Raw genomic sequence first — 18,027 nt, forward strand, 5'->3', positions numbered from 1 at the left:
GTGCAGTGGCGCAATCTCGGCTCACCGAAACCTCTGCCTCCCGGGTTCAAGCGATTCTCCTGCCTCAGCCTCCAGAGTAGCTGGGACTATAGGCATGCACCATCACGCCCAGCTAACTTTTTGTATTTTTAGTAGAGATGGGGTTTCACCACGTTGGCCAAGATGGTCTCCATCTCCTGACCTCAGGCAATCCACCCACCTCGGCCTCCCAAAGTGCTGGCATTACAGGCGTGAGGCACCACACCCGGCTAAGGGCAAGGTTGTTTTAAGAATTAAATGAGTGGCTGGGCGCAGTGGCTCACACCTGTAATCTCAGGACTCTCGGAGGCTGAGGCTGGCGGACTCCTGACCAGTCATGCCCTCATCCCTCTCCCACTCTAGTGACCCATTCTACCACCTGCAAACCATAGCTGTCGTTAGCCCACCTTTTACTAGGCAGTTGTCCTAACTTTTTTTTAAGTATGTCCTGTCTTGGGAGAACTGTATGATTGGACTTTTTTTTTTCCCCCAAGATGGAGTCTTGCTCTGTCCCCCAGGCTGGAGTGCAGTGGCACAATCTCGGCTCACTGCAACCTCTACCTCCTGGGTTCAAGCGATTCTCCTGCCTCAGCCTCCCGAGTAGCTGGGATTACAGGCACCCGCCACCATGCTCAGCTGATTTTTGTATTCTTAGTAGAGATGGGGTTTCCCCATGTTGGCCAGGCTGGTCTCGAACTCTTGACCTCGTGATCCGCCCGCCTTGGCCTCTGGAAGTGCTGAGATTACAGGTGTGAGCCACCACGCCTGGCCCAGGTTTTTTCTTAATAATAAACACTGGTGTAAGTTAAATGGTTTATATTCAACCTGCATAAGTTAAGTGGTTTCTTTACTTTGGGCTTTTTCAGCTTTCCCTAGCTAGTACGCATCCTGACCCTCCCAGGCAGATACGGCATGCCCAAGCTTCCCTGACAACAGAACACTGCCCCAGCAAAACATGCCTGGAGGTCTCCTGTTACGGCCACAATACGGCCTACCATACTTTGCCCCCAAAGCTCCCCTCCTGGTAATACCCCATTTCTCAGCTCCCCTTCTCAGCATTATTTTTTGTCTATAATCACTGACTCCCACACTTCCTCACCTCATATCCTCTTACCCCACTCCAGGCAAGCAGCCAGCCCCGACCTTCCACTGGGATGGCCCTTGTCAGGGGACTGTCAATCACCCCAGACTGCACGCCATGGTTCCCTCCACTTAGCCACCATGACCTCCTTCCTGTTCCTCCATACATCTCGCTCAGTCCAGCCCTAGAACCTGCTCTCTGCCTGCAACACTCCTCCCCTCCTAGGTCCCTCTCATTCCAGCTTCAGCTTCACCATCACTTCAGAGGCCTTTCCTGACCTGCAATCTAAAGCAGTCACGTGACCCTACAGGAATTCCCTATAAGGCACATTCATTATCAGATCTTTGTCCCGAAACCAGTCCTACCTCAGCTTTTCAATCGCCACAGTCAATAAAAAAATCTCCTTTTTGACTTACACCAGCTGAGGACAGGCTTTCTAGCACCTACAACTAAAGAACCCTGATGGAGATGCTCAGACCTCCCCACCAGCAAGATCCAGCTAATCTTCCTTGCAGGTCTCCCTCCCTTCCAGGCTTGTGTAGGAAACCAAGTCCACAAGGCAAGTGGCAGGACTAGTGACTTGAGGCCTTGAAACACAAGGTCAAAAACCGCAGGGACATGGCAGATTTCATCTGCAGATTTATTTTTATTTCTGCTATGCAATTAAAAGAAAACAAACCAAAAAAAGGGCAAGAGCTGTGAAAGGAAAGGAAGATGGGCTTCCCGGAAGCCAGTGTCCCAGTGTGTGCTCCCTCCCCTTGACCTTCCCAGCCCCGGGTGCGCCTGGTGCAGACAGACACGGGGAGGTGGTTATGTTTATTGTTTTCTTTTTTTAATGAAACTAGATCACTGCTTACAAAACCCTGCACAAGCCCTCCTGCCCATCCCCTTCACAGTTCCCTTGGCTCAGCCTCTCCTGTCTCACAGGAACTGCAACAAAATGGGTGTGGAACAGCCACCACCACGTCCATTGAACGACAGGAAGGGAGAGACCCTGGGCTCCAACCCTGGGCCTTTAGAGGGTGACAGTTCTTCCTTCCACATCCGTTCCCATGGGGCCTGGAGGTGCATGGATGAGGGTGGTCCATGCCACCATGGTTCTCAGGCCACCACTCAGACCAGAGTGAAATGATGTGAATGTCCCACCCCACAGAGCCCCCTCCCCCCATAGGTTCCCCCCACCCCCCAAACCCTAATTCTACCCCTCTATTGAGATGAGGCCCAGCTTCCATCAGAAGGGCCAGGGCCTACAGGCTGTAGAACTTGAGGCTTCTGTCCATGCCTGTTGAAGCGATGAACTTGGCGTGATGCCCAAAGGCCACCCCTGTGGTCAGGCCGCTATGCTCTGAGGAGAAAGATAAGAGGCAACTGTGAGAAGGCTTTTCCTCCTTTATCCTCCTTTAGTCTGAACACTGATCCCTAATAACATATTCCCAAACAACCAGGCCTTCTCTAATTAGTATTTATCATACCGCAGGCTCCTGTTTGTTTTCCCTAGGCTGACCTGCACACTACCCCCAGTGCCTCCCTCAGTGCCTGGCATTTTTCACTGGTGGGATGAATGAATAAAGCAATGCCAGCCCCCCTTCTCACCTGAGCTTTCTGGGCAACTGCGATTCGGCTAGGTTTAGTTGAAAACCTCAGAGCTCAGCTTGTTTATGCCTAGTGCTCACTCCTTGCTCGTTAAGTGGAACAGTCAATTGGCATGTTCCAGCTCATAGGGTTCCAACCCCAGGGCACTCAGGCCCCTAACACAGAGCAGGACCAGATAAGAGGCAGATGAGGCTGGGCAACATTCCTCATGGGACTCTGGAAATTCATGAACATCTGGCCAAATTCCTTCTAGATTTAGGATCACACCTGGAGTCAACCAACTCCCCATTAAAAAGCTCACGCTGTATTTTCAGCTACCTAACTCGGCTCCAAATCAAAACACCAGGTACAGTACAGGGTGAAAACCGGTGAGCCATATTGTTAGGATGGACACCTTTGTTACACAAACACACTGAGCAGGGCTCAGGAGAATACGGGGCAAGAAGAAATATCTTGTATCCTGCTCACAACCTGCTAACGAGGACGGGAAATTTCATCAACACACACAGCAGTAGCTCCCATTCACGCAGCATCTTAAGTGAGCATCAGGCACCCTGTTACCAGCATATTAGCATGCCACCTCCACAACACCAGCTGTCACACCCTACAAAGCTGTGCCAGTATTCCCATTTTCTAGATGAAGGAGCTAAAGATCTGAAAGGGAAAGTCACGTACCCCCAGGGCCACCTAACTGTTAGGTTAGAAACCCTATTACCCATTCTCTCAGCATCTCATACTTTTCTTCTCTAGCACTTATAATTGCAATTAAATGTGTACGTGTGAAATTAATCTACATTTGCCTTACTAACCGGACTATAAATCACATCAGTCCCAAATCGGGTCTGTCTTATTCACTGCTCTATCCCACAAAAGACTAAGACCCAATGCTGAGTAAGAACAACTACAAATCCTGACTATGTGCCAGACACCATTCTGACCTATGTATTCACAGACGGTCCCCGATTTACCGTGGTTCAACTTGCAATATTTTCAGCTTATGATGGATTTATGAGGATGTGGCTCCATCATATATCAAGGAGCACCTGTATGTATTTTCATCTAAACCTCAACAACCCCACTGAGTCTATAGTTATCATTCCCACTTTTCTGAGGCTCCAGAGAGGTTAAGTAATGTTGGATCTCAGAAAACAATACCCCAAAGTATGGTGGTTTGGCATGCTGAGGGCTTTGAACCAAGGTCTCTCTGACCATGTCCTGCCCTCCTGTCTCTTGCCTGACTAAGGGCAGATCATCTGAAAGGAACATCATGAATCCCCTTCCTGGGACTCTAAACCAGGGAAAATGAACTGGTCTCACAAGACAGAAGACTAGATGCCAGTCTTTGTCACAGACTGTCATGCATTGTTTAAGGTCTGCTCTGAGACAACTTTTATTACCTGAGAGACTCTGTAGTGCACTTCCTCCCCATCCCCCACATAACTTGTGTCACCACCACCCCCTAGAAGCCTTAGGCCCCCTACTCCCTTCTGTAGCTCAGGATGCCATAGAGTCATGTGTCACATAATGACACGTCAGCGATGGACCACATAAACACTGGTCCCATAAGATTACAGTGGAGCTGAAAAATTCCTATCACCAAGTGATGTCATAACCATCATCATGTCACAGTGCAATGCATTATTCACATGTTTGTGGGGATACAGGTATAAACAAATCTACTACACTGCCAGTTGTATAAAAGTATAACATAGCTGAGCGTGGTGGCTCATGCCTGTAATCCCAGCACTTTGGGAGGCCAAGGTGGGCAGATCACGAGGTCAGGAGTTTGAGACCAGCCTGGCCATCACAGTGAAACCTCGTCTCTACTACAAATACAAGTACAAAAAAAAAAAAAATTAGCCAGATGTGGTGGCACACGCCTGAAGTCCCAGCTACTCTGGAGGCTGAGGCAGGAGAATCACTTGAACCCGGGAGGCGGAGGTTACAGTGAGCCAAGACCACGCCATTGCACTCCAGCCTGGGTGACAGAGCAAGACTCCATCTCAAAAAAAAAAAAAGTATAACACAATTAGGTACAGTACGTTACTAGTTTATGTACAGACATATCCCAGGGACATCGCTGGTTCAGCTCCAGGCCACCAATAAAGCAAATATTGCAATAAGGCAAGACACACACATTTTTTTGCTTTCTCAGTACATACAAAAGTTATGTTGGCCAGGCATGGTGGCTCATGCCTATAATCCCAGCACTTTGGGAGGCCGAGGCGGGTGGATCGCTTGAGTTCAGGAATTCAGGACCAGCCTGGCCAACATAAGGAAACCCTATCTCTACTAAAAATACAAAAATTAGCCGGGTGTGATGGTGCCCATCTGTGCTAGAACCCGGGAGGTGGAGGTTGCATTGAGCCGAGATTGTGCCACTGCACTCCAGCCTAGGCGACAGAGCTAGACTCCATCTCAAAAAAAAAAAACGTTACATTTACACTATACTGTAGTCTATTAAGTGTGTAATAACATTATGTCTGGTAAACAATGTACATACCTTAATCAAAAATACTTTATTGCTAAAACATGCTAACAACCATCAGACACTTCAGTGAGTTGTAATCTTTTTCCAAGACCCACCAGCAGGGTCTTGCCTTGATGCTGATGGCTGCTAACTGACAAGGCTGGTGTTTGCTGAAGGCTGAAGTGGCTGTGGCAATTTCTTAAAATAAGACAACAAAGAAGTTTGCCACATCATTTGATTCTTCCTTTGACAAAAGATTTATCTGTGATGGACGCTGTTTGATAGCATTTTACCCACAGTAGAACTTTCTGAACTGGAATCAATCCTCTCAAATTCTGCACCTGCGTTATCAATTAAGTTTATGTAATATTCTAAATCCTTCATTATCATTTCAACAATGTTCACAGCATCTTCACCAGTGGTAGATTCCATCAAGAAACGACTTTCTTTGGTCATCCCTAACAGCTCCTCATCCATTAAAGCTTTAACATGAGATTGCAGCAATTCAGTCACATCTTTAGACTCCCCTTCGGATTCTACTTCTCTTACCACTTCCTTCACATCTGCAGTTACTCCCTCCACTGAAGTCCTCAATCCCTCAAAGTCATCCATGAGGGTTGAAGGGTTGGAATCAATTTCTTCCAAACTCCTCTTTATGTTCATAGTTTAACCTCCTCCCATGAATCACAAATGTTCTTAAGGGCATGTAGAATGGTGAATCCTTTCCAGGTTTTCAATTTACTTTGTCCAGATCCATCAAAGGAATCACTATTCATGGCAGCTATAGCTTTATAAAATGTATTTCTTAAGTAATAAGACTTCAAAGTCAAAATCACTCCTTGATCCGTAAGCCGAAGATCGGATACTAGCAGGCATGAAACATCTCCATCAGAGCTTCAGGGTAATGAGGTGCACTGTAATATTTTGAAAGGAATCTATTTTTCTGAACACTACCTCTTAATGGGGGGCTTAAAAAATATTCGGTAAACCATGCTGTAAACAGATGTGTTGTCATCCAGACTTTGTTGTTCTATTTATAGAGCACAGGCAGAGCAGCTTTAGCCCTACATTCTTAAGGGCCCTACAATTTTCAGAATGCTAAATGAGCTTTGGCTTCAACATAAAATCACCAGCTGCATTAGCCCCTAACAAGGGAATCACTCTGATCTTTGCAGCTTGGAAACCAGGCATTGACTTCTCTCTAGCTGTGCAAGTTCTAGATGTCACTTTCTTCCAATAGAAGGCATTTTGTCTACATTGAAAATCTGTTGAGTGCGGCCACTGTCAATGATCTGAGCTAGGTCTTCCGGATAACTTGCTGCAGCTTCTACATCAGCATCTGCTGCTTCACCTTGTACTTTTCTGTTATGGAGACAGCTTCTTTCCTTAAACCTCATGAACCAACCTCTGCTAACTTCAAACTTTTCTTTTGTAGCTTCCTCACCTGTCTCAGCCTTCATAGAATTCAAGAGTTAGGATCTTGGTCTGGATTACAGTTTGGCTTAAAAGAATGTTGTGGCTGGTTTGATCTTCTATCCAGACCACTGAAACTTTCTCCATATCAGCAATAAGGATGTTCTGCTTTCTTATCATTCATTCACTGGAGTAGCACTTCTAATTTGCTTCAAGAATTTTCCTTTGCTTTCATAACTTGACTAATATTTGGTGTTAAGAGGCCTAGCTTTTGGCCTGTTTGGCTTTTCACATGCCTTCCTCACTAAGCTCAATCAATTCTAGCTTTGGATTTTAAGTAAGAGACATGGGACACTTTCTTTCACTTGGACACGGAGAGGCCATAATACGGTTATTAAATGGCCTAGTTTCAATATTGTTGTGTCTAAGGAAATAGGGAGGTCTGAGAGGGAGAGAGATGAGGAACAGCTGGTGGGTGGAGTGGTCAGAACACACACACCATTTCATTTATCGAATAAATTCAGTATCTTATACGGGCACATTTCATGGTGCCCCCCCGCCCCCCGCAACAATTACAATAGCAACATCAAAGATCACTAACGGACACAATAAATCATGAAGAAGTTTGAAATACTGTGAGAATTACCAAAATTTGACACACAGACACAAAGTGAACACGTTGTTGGAAAAATGGCACTGACAGACTTGCTTGGGGCAAGGTTGCCAAAAACCTTCAATTTATAAAAAGCAAAGTATCCATAAAATACAATAAAGCTGAGTGCAATGACAAGGTATGCCTATGCTATGCTTTTTTTGGTATTAAGTATACTCTTTCCACTTATAAAAAAAAGTTAACTGTAAAACAGCACCAAGCAGGCCCTTTCAGGAGGTATCCGAGAAGAAGGCATTATCATCATGGGAGATGAGAGGTTTATGCATGTTGGTGCCCCTTAAGACCTTCCGGTGGGAAAAGATGTGGAGGTAGAAGACAGTGATGTTGGTGCTATGGTTAGGCTTCGTGCCCCCACCCAAATCTCATCTTGAATTGTAGTGCCCATAATCCCTACGTGCTGTGGGAGGGAGCCAGTGGAAAGTAACTGAATCATGGGGGTGGTTACCCCCATGCTGTTCTCATGATAGTGAGTTCTCACGAGATCTGATGGTTTTATGAGGGGCTTTAGCCCCTTTGCTCAGCATTTGTCTCTCCTGTTGCCATGTGAAGAAAGACATGTTTGCTTTCCCTTCTGCTATGACTATAAGTTTCCTGAGGCCTCCCCAGTCACTGTGAGTCAATTAAACCTCTTTCCCTTATAAATTACCCAGGCAGTTCTTCACAGCAGTGTGAGAACGGACTAATAGAGTTGGTGATAATGATCCTGTGTAGGCCTAGGGTAATGTGTGCTTGTGTCTTAGTTTTTAACACGAAAAGTTTAAAAAGTAAAAAATCAAAATCAAAAAAATTAGAAAACAGAAAAAAGCTTATAGAACAAGGATGTAAAGAGAGACAATATTTTTGTACAGCTGTACAATGTGTTTTTGTTTTATGTTAAATGTTATTATAAAAGAATCCATTTTTAAGTTTATAAAGTAAAAGTCAGTTAAGGCTTATTACTGAAGAAAAAGTTTTTTATGAATTTAGTAAAGCCTAAGTGTACTGTGTTTATAAAGTCTATAGCAGCATACAGTAATGTCCCAGGCCTTCACATTCACTCACAACTCACTCACTGAAAGCAACTTCCAGTCCTGCAAGCTCCATTCATGGCAAGCACTATACCAGTGTACCATTTTAAAAAAATCTCTTATACCTTATTTTTACTGAACCTTCTCTATGTTTAGACTTGTTTAGATACACAAATACTTACCATTGTGCTATAACTGTATTCACTACATTTAATATGCTGTACCAGTTTGTAGCCTAGGAGCAATAATAGACTAAGGTTATAGCAATAGCCTTGGTGTGTAGTAGGCTACACTGTTTAGATCTGTGTAAGTTCACTCTACAATGGTCGCACATGACGAAATCACCTAACATTTCTCAGAACATATCCCCATTATTAAGTGACGTATAGACTGTATAAGCTTCAATCATCTGACCCTTCTGCAGGTCTAATATAATGTGGGCCTCCCATGCATATGCAAGTAATTAAAATGGCTCTCCTCCTGTCACTGTCTAATGTTCACTTATTTTAGATTCAGTTATCAAACCTTCAGAGGGAGTTTTCTCTCCCTTCAGTAACCTGCCCAATGCCACAGGGCATGGAAGTGGCAGAGCGAGCACTAGCATGTACTGCCATGCCGTCTGACTCAGTTGTTTCCTTAGTCATAAAGCTCTGCCTCAGGTGGTCACCAAAAGCTGCTTAGGTAAATTCATTCAAGCCCTAGAAATTCCTAACCCAGTGAGGCTTCCCTCCGGGCCTGGGCACCTAGAGAGACCCCAGGAGCCCAGGACCAGCCTCTACCTGTAAAGTGAAGAATCTCTGTCCATTGTTTGCAGATGTAGATCTGGACATCCGTGCCCCCAAGGGCCAGGTAGGTACCACTCTGGTCGAAGATCAGTGACTTTACCTGCCAGAAACAGAAAGACAGAAGGTCACACAAGGGGAACAGAAACTATGGGGCAATTGTGGATAAGCAGAAGCAATTAGATTAATTCAATAAATAATTGACAAACAAGGAGACACAATGGAAAGCTGGGCGGGATGGGGGGAAGGGCACACCTCAAAGTTGTTATCCAGCTGCAACGTCTTAAAGTTCTTAAGCTTGCGCAGATCCCAGAGCTTGACAGAGGAGTCATCAGCCGCTGTAGCCAGGTAGTAACCATTCTCAGAGAAGGCGATGCTAGTGATGGGGCCCGAGTGGCCAGGGAAGTTGGCCACATTAGTACGTTCCTACAGTGGCGGTGGGTAGTAAAATACGTCACCCATAGATCATGAGAGGAAGAAAATGGGGCTCACCAAACTCCTACCTGAGATGTCCCTCACTGTCCTTCCAGGAAGGACAGCCAGCGGGACCCCCTAGACCACACCATCATATCACATACGCATAGCCAGTGTCTCTCCACCTTCAGGGCCAGGTGCCACAAGCACCTCATCAGCACTGCATTGTCACAAACACTCCCTCTGTCCCTGGGCCTCAGATGCAGGCCTACCATGTCCTACCTTCAAGTCCCAGATCTTGATCTGAGAGTCCATGGTTCCTGTTCCAAAGATGAGTCCGTCAGGGTGGAACTGTGCACAGGTGAGAGCTGTGGAGGAGGGAAGATGGATCTGTGGTCAGAGCCCACCAGGGAGAGACTAAGAGCAGCAAAGGTAGGTTCCTTGTTCTTCACATTCCTCAGTGCACCCAGCACAAAGCCCGCACTAGGCAGGTGCTCATGGTAAATGTATCTTTAGAACAAATAAACAAATGACTAAATAAAATGTAAAAATAAATTAATAAACAGCAAACAAAAAAGCCGAGTGCCTACGAGGCAACTTACAGCAGCCGGAGGTCTCATCTGTCACCTTGGTGAGCACACGCCCTGTCTGGATGTCAGAGAAAGCCCAGTACTGGGGAAAAAAAAAAAAAGAGAGACAATGGAGTCAGTGAGAAAGTGGGTCTCAGGCTCTGGTGGCCCTTCAGCAAGACAGATCCCCTGGTTTGGCAAACCCTGGCAAACATTCTCCTTTGAGGTTCTGGGGAACCAGCTGGGGTGGGAAGATGTTCCTGCCACCCAGGATGTTCAAGCTTGGGGACCAGCAGGCCTCTCCAGGGCACTGGCTGGGACCGCACCTGATCATCGGAGGAGCTCAGGAGATAGTCACCAGTGGCGTGAAGGCTGAGGCCTGTCACAGCACTCTCATGGGCCCGAACCACCTGTACACAAGAGGCATTGGGGACCGACCAAATCCTGATAGTGGCATCGGGGGAAGCAGAAAACACCAGGTCCTACAAGGAAAACAAAGACAGAATATCAGAGTCAGAAAAGAGATACAGACCAAAACAATCATAAAACGGGGCTGGGGATGCCCACAACTGCCAACAATTGCTTCTCCTTTCAGCCCTGCCCTCCCTGGAACCACCTACCCACCCAATGGTGCCCAAGACAGCCAATGGTAAACACTATTAAAGTGCTAACTCATACGGCATCAGGGCTTGTGGAGGCGTCCTCGCCATCTAGTGGTAAAAAGGCTAACTGCAACAGAGAGCAATTTTCCCATTTCCAGGACCAAAGGAAAAATGTAGCTAGTACAATCGAGACACTGAATTTTTTATTCTATTTCATTGAAATTTAAATAGCCACATGCAGCTAATTGCTACTGTACTGTATGGCACAGGTCTGAGCAGTATTGGGACTGGAAGGGGCTGCATGGCTGTATTTCAGTGCATTCCACTTTTATGGATTTCCAGGGTAAGTTAATTTTCCAACAGATTTGGGGCAGGGAGAGAATTTCGTGTCACTCACCAATTTTTTCTTTAGTTAGGATATTAAAAGCCATAAGGTAAAAATAACTACCATCTTTTTTATCAATACAGTTTCATGAGACCTAACTGTTAATACCCCATAAGCAAGAAAACAGTGCTCTTGATTTGAACCAATTTAGTCATGAAAAATTCACCATGTTATTCTTATATTTCTCATTTCCCTAAGGTCCAAGGGAAATCTTGACTGGGAAGCACTAAACCAACCACTGTCCTGCAGCCCCAAACCCAAACTGTCTTAGGCTTAAAATTCGAATCCCATAATATCATTAATCTGGTCCCATGAGTTACCTTTACCCTGTAAACCAGAGGTTCTGTTTACAACCTACACCACTTTCAACAGTCAACATGATTTTTACCCATCTTGGAGGATCATGGGAAAGCAGATATATCTGTCTTCCTCATAAGTGTGAGTTGAGATTGTGTTGAGCTTTGTTTTCTGTAGTTTATATTAGGAACACTGTAAGATTTTTTCTTTCCCTAATATGAAATATTTCAATGAATATGCTTGTCAAACTACACATTTCCTTTCTCTCCCTGGCTGGAAGACCACTGCTTTAGAAGGTCTCACACAGAGTGAAGGGCAATCTCCACAACTCCAGAGTGAGCCCCTCCAAGTGCCCACTCAGGAATCAGAGTCAAGAGCTCTTTCCCAGCCCCACTTCACAGAGACAGCAGCGGGGTGAGGGACAAACAACAGCCAAGGAAAGAAGAACCAAGGGTGGCGAGGAGAACCCCTTACCTGGGAAGGGTGAAACACCACGCTGGTGACCTTCTTGGTATGGCCTTTGAGGGTAGCCAGGATTTGTTCAGAACTTTTGTCAAACACAACGACATTTTTATCCGCCCCACCTGGAGAAGACCCAAAAAGACCAATGAGCCAGGCCCACCTAGGCCCTTTTGCTCAAGGAAATGCTTTTGTCCCCATGCCCATGAAGAGGACAAGGAGCATGCACCTTCCCTGCTGCCCCTCCCCACTTTGGCCTGCCAGGCTAGGCCCAGACTCTCACCAGTGAGGATCTTGTTGGTGTCGGACGGGCAGAGGTCCAGGGCCAGGATCCCAGGAATGCTGGCACTGTGCAACCCCTTTGCAAAGAGACACACCAAACCCTGTCACAGCCAAATCACAGCAGGCCACAAAGCCACAGACCTCCCCTACTGCCATCCCCAGTCACCCATGTTCTCAGGGGAGCAAGGGTTACTTCTATTCCTTTTCCATACCTCTTGGCTATCTGCCTGGTACGGTAACTCCCTCACTGCATCACTGGGAAACCCACAGCTGGGCAGGAAGAGGAGCCCTGACAACTCAGCAGCCCAGGCGAGAAACAGTGCCAGGAACAGTGCCAGGAGCCTGGGACAGCTCTGCACTCAGCACTCCCCATGCTGGCCCGCCCACCCCAGAAACAAAACGGGAGGGCTATCTCCAAGACAGTGGAGACCCAGACGCTCACCACGTGGGATGCCACCTGCCGGTATTTGCTGAGCTCTTCTGGCTTCACCAGCTCCTCAGGCACAGTCTTCCCTCTCTGAGAGAATGAAAAGCCCCCAAAGAAGAGCAGCAATGAATCCAAGATTCAGCCGCCCTCTCTCTCCTAAGGGGTCAACCGCCTCCCACCAGGCCAGCTTTCTCCTGGCTTCAGAAGAGAACTCACCTTCTTACGCTCCGTGGTTAGCACAGTGGCTTTGTCTTGAAGCTGGGGAAGAACAGGCTCAATGTGAGACAAATTATCTTGCAAGGAGAAAAGTGCATTAGATGCTGGTCACACCTGTGCTTTCAAAAGCAGCACCAAGAACTTGCTATCTGCCAACTTCTACATTACAGGCTTAAAGGCATTCTCTCTTCTTACTTCCATCCCAGCTTTATAAGAGGAGTGTTGACGACCTTATTTTACAGCTGAGGAAACTGAGCCTCAGAGAAGTGAAGTCAATTGCCCAAGGTCGCAGAGGTGATAAACAGCAGAGCAAGAATAGAAGCCAGGACTGTAGAGCTCCCATAGGTCTACACACCACTAAGCCAGGGGCTCAGACATATGCTGACAATTTGAACTGCTCGGAAAGACACTAAGAAGCCCTGCAAATGAGAATCCCATTGAACTTGCAATCAGGAGCCCAGCTCTGCCTCTCAGATGTGTCTTTCATCTGTAAAATAAGGATTATAATTCCTGTCTTATTGCCCTCATAGAAAAAAAGCAAGAAAACATATAAAAGTAGTTTACTATCTGCAAAGAATCCCAGTAACAATAAGAGCTAAAAGGTGCACTTATCAGTAATGAAATCTTTTAAATTCCCACAGCCTGCCTATACAGTGGATATGATTATATTCTCAGTTTAGAAGCTAGGGAAATGAGACACGGAAGGGTTGGCTAAGTAAGCCAAGGTCATAAAGCTTACAAGTAGTGGCATCAAAATACAAACCCAGGCAATCTGGTCCCAGGGTCCATGCTCTGCACCACTCAACTCCCAAAAGCACAGCGATTTTAGTCACAATGGACTCCAGACAGATGGTGAAAAGTAAGGGCCCATCAGCACTCCCACCAGGTGAGAGCAGGACTTACCTTCTGAATAATCTCTGGGGTCATTCCCACCAGCTCACCCAAATCCATTGGCTCACCCGCACCCTGAAGAGAAGAAAGGTGAGGGTGAGGGGCACAGAGCACCAAAGACACCTGCATAAGAACAGTTCTGTGGGCCACTGTGCACAAATGGGCTGCTGGTAAGGGAAGGGGGACACTTACCACAACACTTGGTTGGGAACTTGGCACAGCCTGGGGCACAATGAGGCCAGCCTGTGGTTTCAGGGTAGCCAGAGCTGAGAGAAAAGGCGATGTTAGAAATGGGATATTACAAAGCAGAACCAGCCCAGGGTGAGGGATGGCAGGGGAGAGGCTGCACCTTCTCGGGCAGCAGTGACTTCCTTGGTGAGACGGGCAATGACACGGCAGGCGGCATCGTGCTGGTACAGAGCGTGTGACAGCTCTTGGCGGGTTGTTTGCAGCTGCTGGCGCAGAGTGAAGCTGTGCAGCATGACTGCATCCTGGGAGAGGCAAATATCATTGTAAGGTGAAGTGGGGGGTGCAGGGAGTACCCAGTGGAGTCAGCCCTTGGGAAGGGGATGCTGCCTCCTATCCCAGAGCCTAGACCAGTATCAGTGACCCAAACAATATCCGAGCAAATATGAATGTGCCAGCAGACACTCTTGAGCTCCTACCCCAAGCCAACCACTGGGCACACAGACAGGAGGGGGAGCCAGCTCTTTCCCATCCCCACCTTCCCTAATTTACTGGCAAATCCCAGCTGTCATGCCGTCACCTCTCTAAAAGAGAATAACAACACTGCTGCTGCTGCTATTTATTGATTGCCCTCGTTGTGTCAGGCACAGGCACTGTGCCAGACAGTCCTGCAGGATGTATTCAATCATTCAATTCATAATTCTAGAGCACCTACTATGTAGCAGGTGCTGCTCTCAGTGCTGGGGATACAACGAAGAATAAAACAAATCCCTGATGTCACCAAGTTTACCCTCTAAATAATGCTCCATCCTTCCCACCCCCAAGTCCTAACCCAGCAATGCATTCTCTTCAAGTGGGGAAGATGCTGATTCTCTTGCAGGAACTCACCCACTCATCCTGCAAGGCTTTCAGAATGGCCGGGATGCTGGTGGCCGAGGGAGGCTTGGGCCGGATTGGGTGAGCAACTGCCAAAAGGGAAAGCAGGTATGAAGAACATAACCCAGGGGCCTCCCCCACCATCACATCTTTTCCTTTTAGCCATAAACAGCCCACCATCTCTTCCTCCAGTGCACTGGCACCACCTCCCATCCTCTCAGGCTCTGAGCTAAGATGGCCCTAGACTAAGGCAGCCAATAGGCACCTTTGATGTCGATGAGCTGCTCCTCGGAGAGAGGCTGGTTGTTGATGGGGTCGGTACCATTCTCTGCAATGTACTTCTCAATGAGCCGCCGCTCATAAACATGATTAGAGACAGGGGACACACATGGGTGCTCCGGCACTTCGTTAGAGACTGTAGAGAAAAGGCCAGCAGTGAGCTTGGAGTGAAGGCAATCTTGGGCCTAGAGGATTCCTCACCTGCTATTAGCCCCAACAAGACAAGGCATCCTCACACTCAACTAGCAGAAAGCAAGACATTTGACCCTAAGCCAGCTCTGTACAGGCCCCAGAATGCTTTCCAGCTATGGAACTAGCTTTTCCTTTAGTCTCCTGACAATCAGATAGTCAACAAATAATTATTAACAACTACTATGTGCCAAGCACCTAGAGAACAGCAGTCCATTATCGCCACCTCATATCTGAACAATGATTGTGTACTCTATGAATACAGTTTACTCCATGACATGGAGATATACATGAAGCCATTCAAATCTCTGCCATCCATCTTAGTCTATAGCTCCAGAAGGATTATCAAAGAAATTATAAAGTCTGAGAATATGGGAATAACAAACTCAGTTTCTCCTATTCTCTCACAAAACAAAATACTTCTGTGACCTCAGATGTGACCATCTGGGTGTCCTCCAATTCAATTCTGACACCAGGTACCTGGGGATAGTGTCAGATCACACAGGTTAAGGTCTTGGTCCCACCAGACTCCCCCGCCCCTTCAGATGCCAATCGCAAGCCCCAGGTTGTTTGACCTATTCTTCTGATCTACCAGCTGTAAATCAGGGTTCCCATGACCCCCTTTTTGGGTTCTATTAATTTGCAACAGTGACTCACAGAATTGTGGGAAACACTTATGTTTACCAGTTTATTATAAAGGATATTACAAAGGATACAGATGAAGAGGTGGATAGGTTGAGGTATGGGAGAAGGAGTACACAGCTTCCCATGCCTTCCCTGGGTACCCCACCCTCCAGGAACCCCCACATGTTCTGCTATACAGAAGCTCTTAGAATCCTGTCCTTTTGTATTTTTATGAAAACTTCATTACAAAGGCATGATTCAATAAATCACTCACTAGTGACAACTTCAGTTCCTCTCGTTCCCCCAGGTAAGTAGGGGTTAGGACTGAAAATCCCAACCTAAAATACCCTTTAGTCTTCCTAGGTGACCAGTCCCCATCCTGAAGCTATTGAGGTCTGCCAGCTACCAGTCAACTGATTAGCATACAGACAGACACTTATCACCTGGAAGATTCCAAGGAGCAAAGTGGCAATCACTACAATAAAAATATTTTAAAATATTTACATGGCACATTTGCATGGCACATTTCTATGTGCCAAGCACAATTCTAGGCATACAGTACAGTAGTTCATCTTCACAGCAACCCGCAATAGAGGTATCATTTACACTCTTGCCTGCGTAGACTGTGCACCCCTTGAGGATAAGGATTACAGCTGGTCTCTCACTTTCAGTACAATGCAGATGCCCCCGGAGCACTCGGTAAACATCTAACAAATGAGTGAACCATGCCAGGAAGGATGGTGCTGGGGAACGTAAAAGAGAGCTTCCCCAAGATTGGAAGGAAACAATAAATGTGAAGGTACTTTGCGAGCTGTAATTTCTTCAATGTGAGGGATTCCTTTTCCATCATTTCCCTTCCTTCTTCCCCCTCTTTGGAACAACGTACAGGTTCTGAGAAGAGAAGGAAGTGAACAGCAAAAGGGAGGGGAAACGAGTAATCTGATGAAACAACGAAAAGGGAAAGGAAAATGTCTGTACGTCATGATAAAATATCAAAGGGAAAGATAGTGGAAGGTATGGAAAAAGCATGGATTCAGGGTCCAAGCTCCGTGTCACCTAACTACGTCACTCAGCTCTGCCACTGACTAGCTACGCATCCTTAGATAGCCCCGCTCTTCCTCCGCCTTGCATCCTCATCTGCAAAACCAGGATCTTTATTTCTCCTTTAGGGAGTTCTTGTGAGGATAAAATGAGATCATAGACTTGGAAGCGCGTTGTAAACCACTAAGGGCTTTATAAATGTGCGCTGTTTTTATTAGTCATACAGTTTAAGGCTAGGAGCCAGATACCTAGCTGCCAGCCTTGCCTCTACCTCTAACTCATCATGTGACCTTTGCAAATTGCAAAAGCCCCGACTATCCGAGCGACGCCTCGCAAAACATCCAGTGCAAGGCTCTCGATTTTGCAGATAGGGAAACCGAGAGCCCAGAGCCTTGAGCCAATTCACAAAGCCAATGGGAGGCGGACCCTGGACAAGACCTCGGGTTTCCTGACTCCTACATTAAGGCTGTTTCCCTTGCACCAGCTCTCTCTGTCCAGACCTGTTTCCACTCTGTAGAATGAGGCGACCGGCCTCAGTAATGTCTGCGACAATAAACCTCAGGCACTATGTAAACTGCGGAGCACTGCGCAAATGCACCCCGCTCCGAGGGGAGGGCTTCGGGGCTGACAGGCCGCCGCTCGGCCTCCGGAGCGCCCCATTCCCGCCTCCACCCCGGCCCGGGCGCCGCAGCGGACCGCACACGCTCCCGCTCCGCTCCGCTCTCTGGCCTCCTGCGACCCGCGCTTGGCCGCAACCAACACTCACTGGAGCAGATTAGGGACATGGCGCCGTCACCGCGCTCCAAGGCGCCACACGCCGGGCTCCGGGACTAGCTTCTGAGCCTCCACGAGCCACTTCCGGTCCCCCGCTGCTGCCGGGGCTGCTCCGCGACGAGCTGGGAGCCGCCAGCCGAGCGATGCTAGCGCAGCGCTTCACGTGGGAGTGGGGTCAGCCGCGCGCCACAGCCTTCAGCACCTAACGGAAATTGCCCTTTCCCAGAATGCAGTCGGGCAGGAAAGGGCCCGCCACGAACACTCGGTTATTTCCGGACTGACTCGGCTCGTTCCGTAAAGCGCCGGAGGCTTGGCGGGGCGTCGGGAGAGAGGAGGCTCGAAACTACATTTCCCATGAAGCAGTGAGAATTTAAAACCAAAACAATTGGACAGCACTTGTTTTGACAAGTGTGGCACTGTGCCACGGGACCCCGGTCTTTGAAACCTTGGCGTGCGCGAGAATTTCCCAGTGAGTTTCT

At 47.4% G+C, this 18,027-nt stretch overlaps 1 protein-coding gene across 1 annotated transcript; it reads right to left on the reverse strand.

The window, feature by feature from the left end:
- Positions 1 to 1,721: 1,721 nt before the first annotated feature.
- PRPF19 (pre-mRNA processing factor 19) lies at positions 1,722 to 17,775 on the reverse strand. Its single transcript, XM_032152998.2, has 16 exons — positions 17,541 to 17,775; positions 14,907 to 15,056; positions 14,654 to 14,730; positions 13,929 to 14,070; positions 13,772 to 13,845; positions 13,592 to 13,654; positions 12,689 to 12,730; positions 12,488 to 12,562; positions 12,047 to 12,122; positions 11,779 to 11,888; positions 10,347 to 10,502; positions 10,054 to 10,123; positions 9,734 to 9,819; positions 9,293 to 9,463; positions 9,035 to 9,140; positions 1,722 to 2,444 (listed from the first exon to the last, which is right to left on the reverse strand). The coding sequence occupies exons 1-16, from the start codon at positions 17,557 to 17,559 to the stop codon at positions 2,347 to 2,349; spliced, it is 1,515 nt and encodes a 504-aa protein (XP_032008889.1). The 5' UTR covers positions 17,560 to 17,775; the 3' UTR covers positions 1,722 to 2,346.
- Between the last annotated feature and the right edge of the window lie 252 nt (positions 17,776 to 18,027).

The sequence above is a fragment of the Hylobates moloch genome, unplaced genomic scaffold, assembly GCF_009828535.3.
Source record: "Hylobates moloch isolate HMO894 unplaced genomic scaffold, HMol_V3 SCAFFOLD_5, whole genome shotgun sequence".
Lineage (NCBI taxonomy): Eukaryota > Metazoa > Chordata > Mammalia > Primates > Hylobatidae > Hylobates > Hylobates moloch.

What these genes read in the sequence shown, in the direction of transcription:
- PRPF19 (XM_032152998.2), bottom strand. An exon ending in TGAGCTCCTCCGATGATCAG is followed by an intron (nt 10,124 to 10,346) that starts GTGCGGTCCCAG and finishes TTTTTTCCCCAG; the next exon opens with TACTGGGCTTTCTCTGACAT. An exon ending in AGCTGGATAACAACTTTGAG is followed by an intron (nt 9,141 to 9,292) that starts GTGTGCCCTTCC and finishes TGTTTCTGGCAG; the next exon opens with GTAAAGTCACTGATCTTCGA.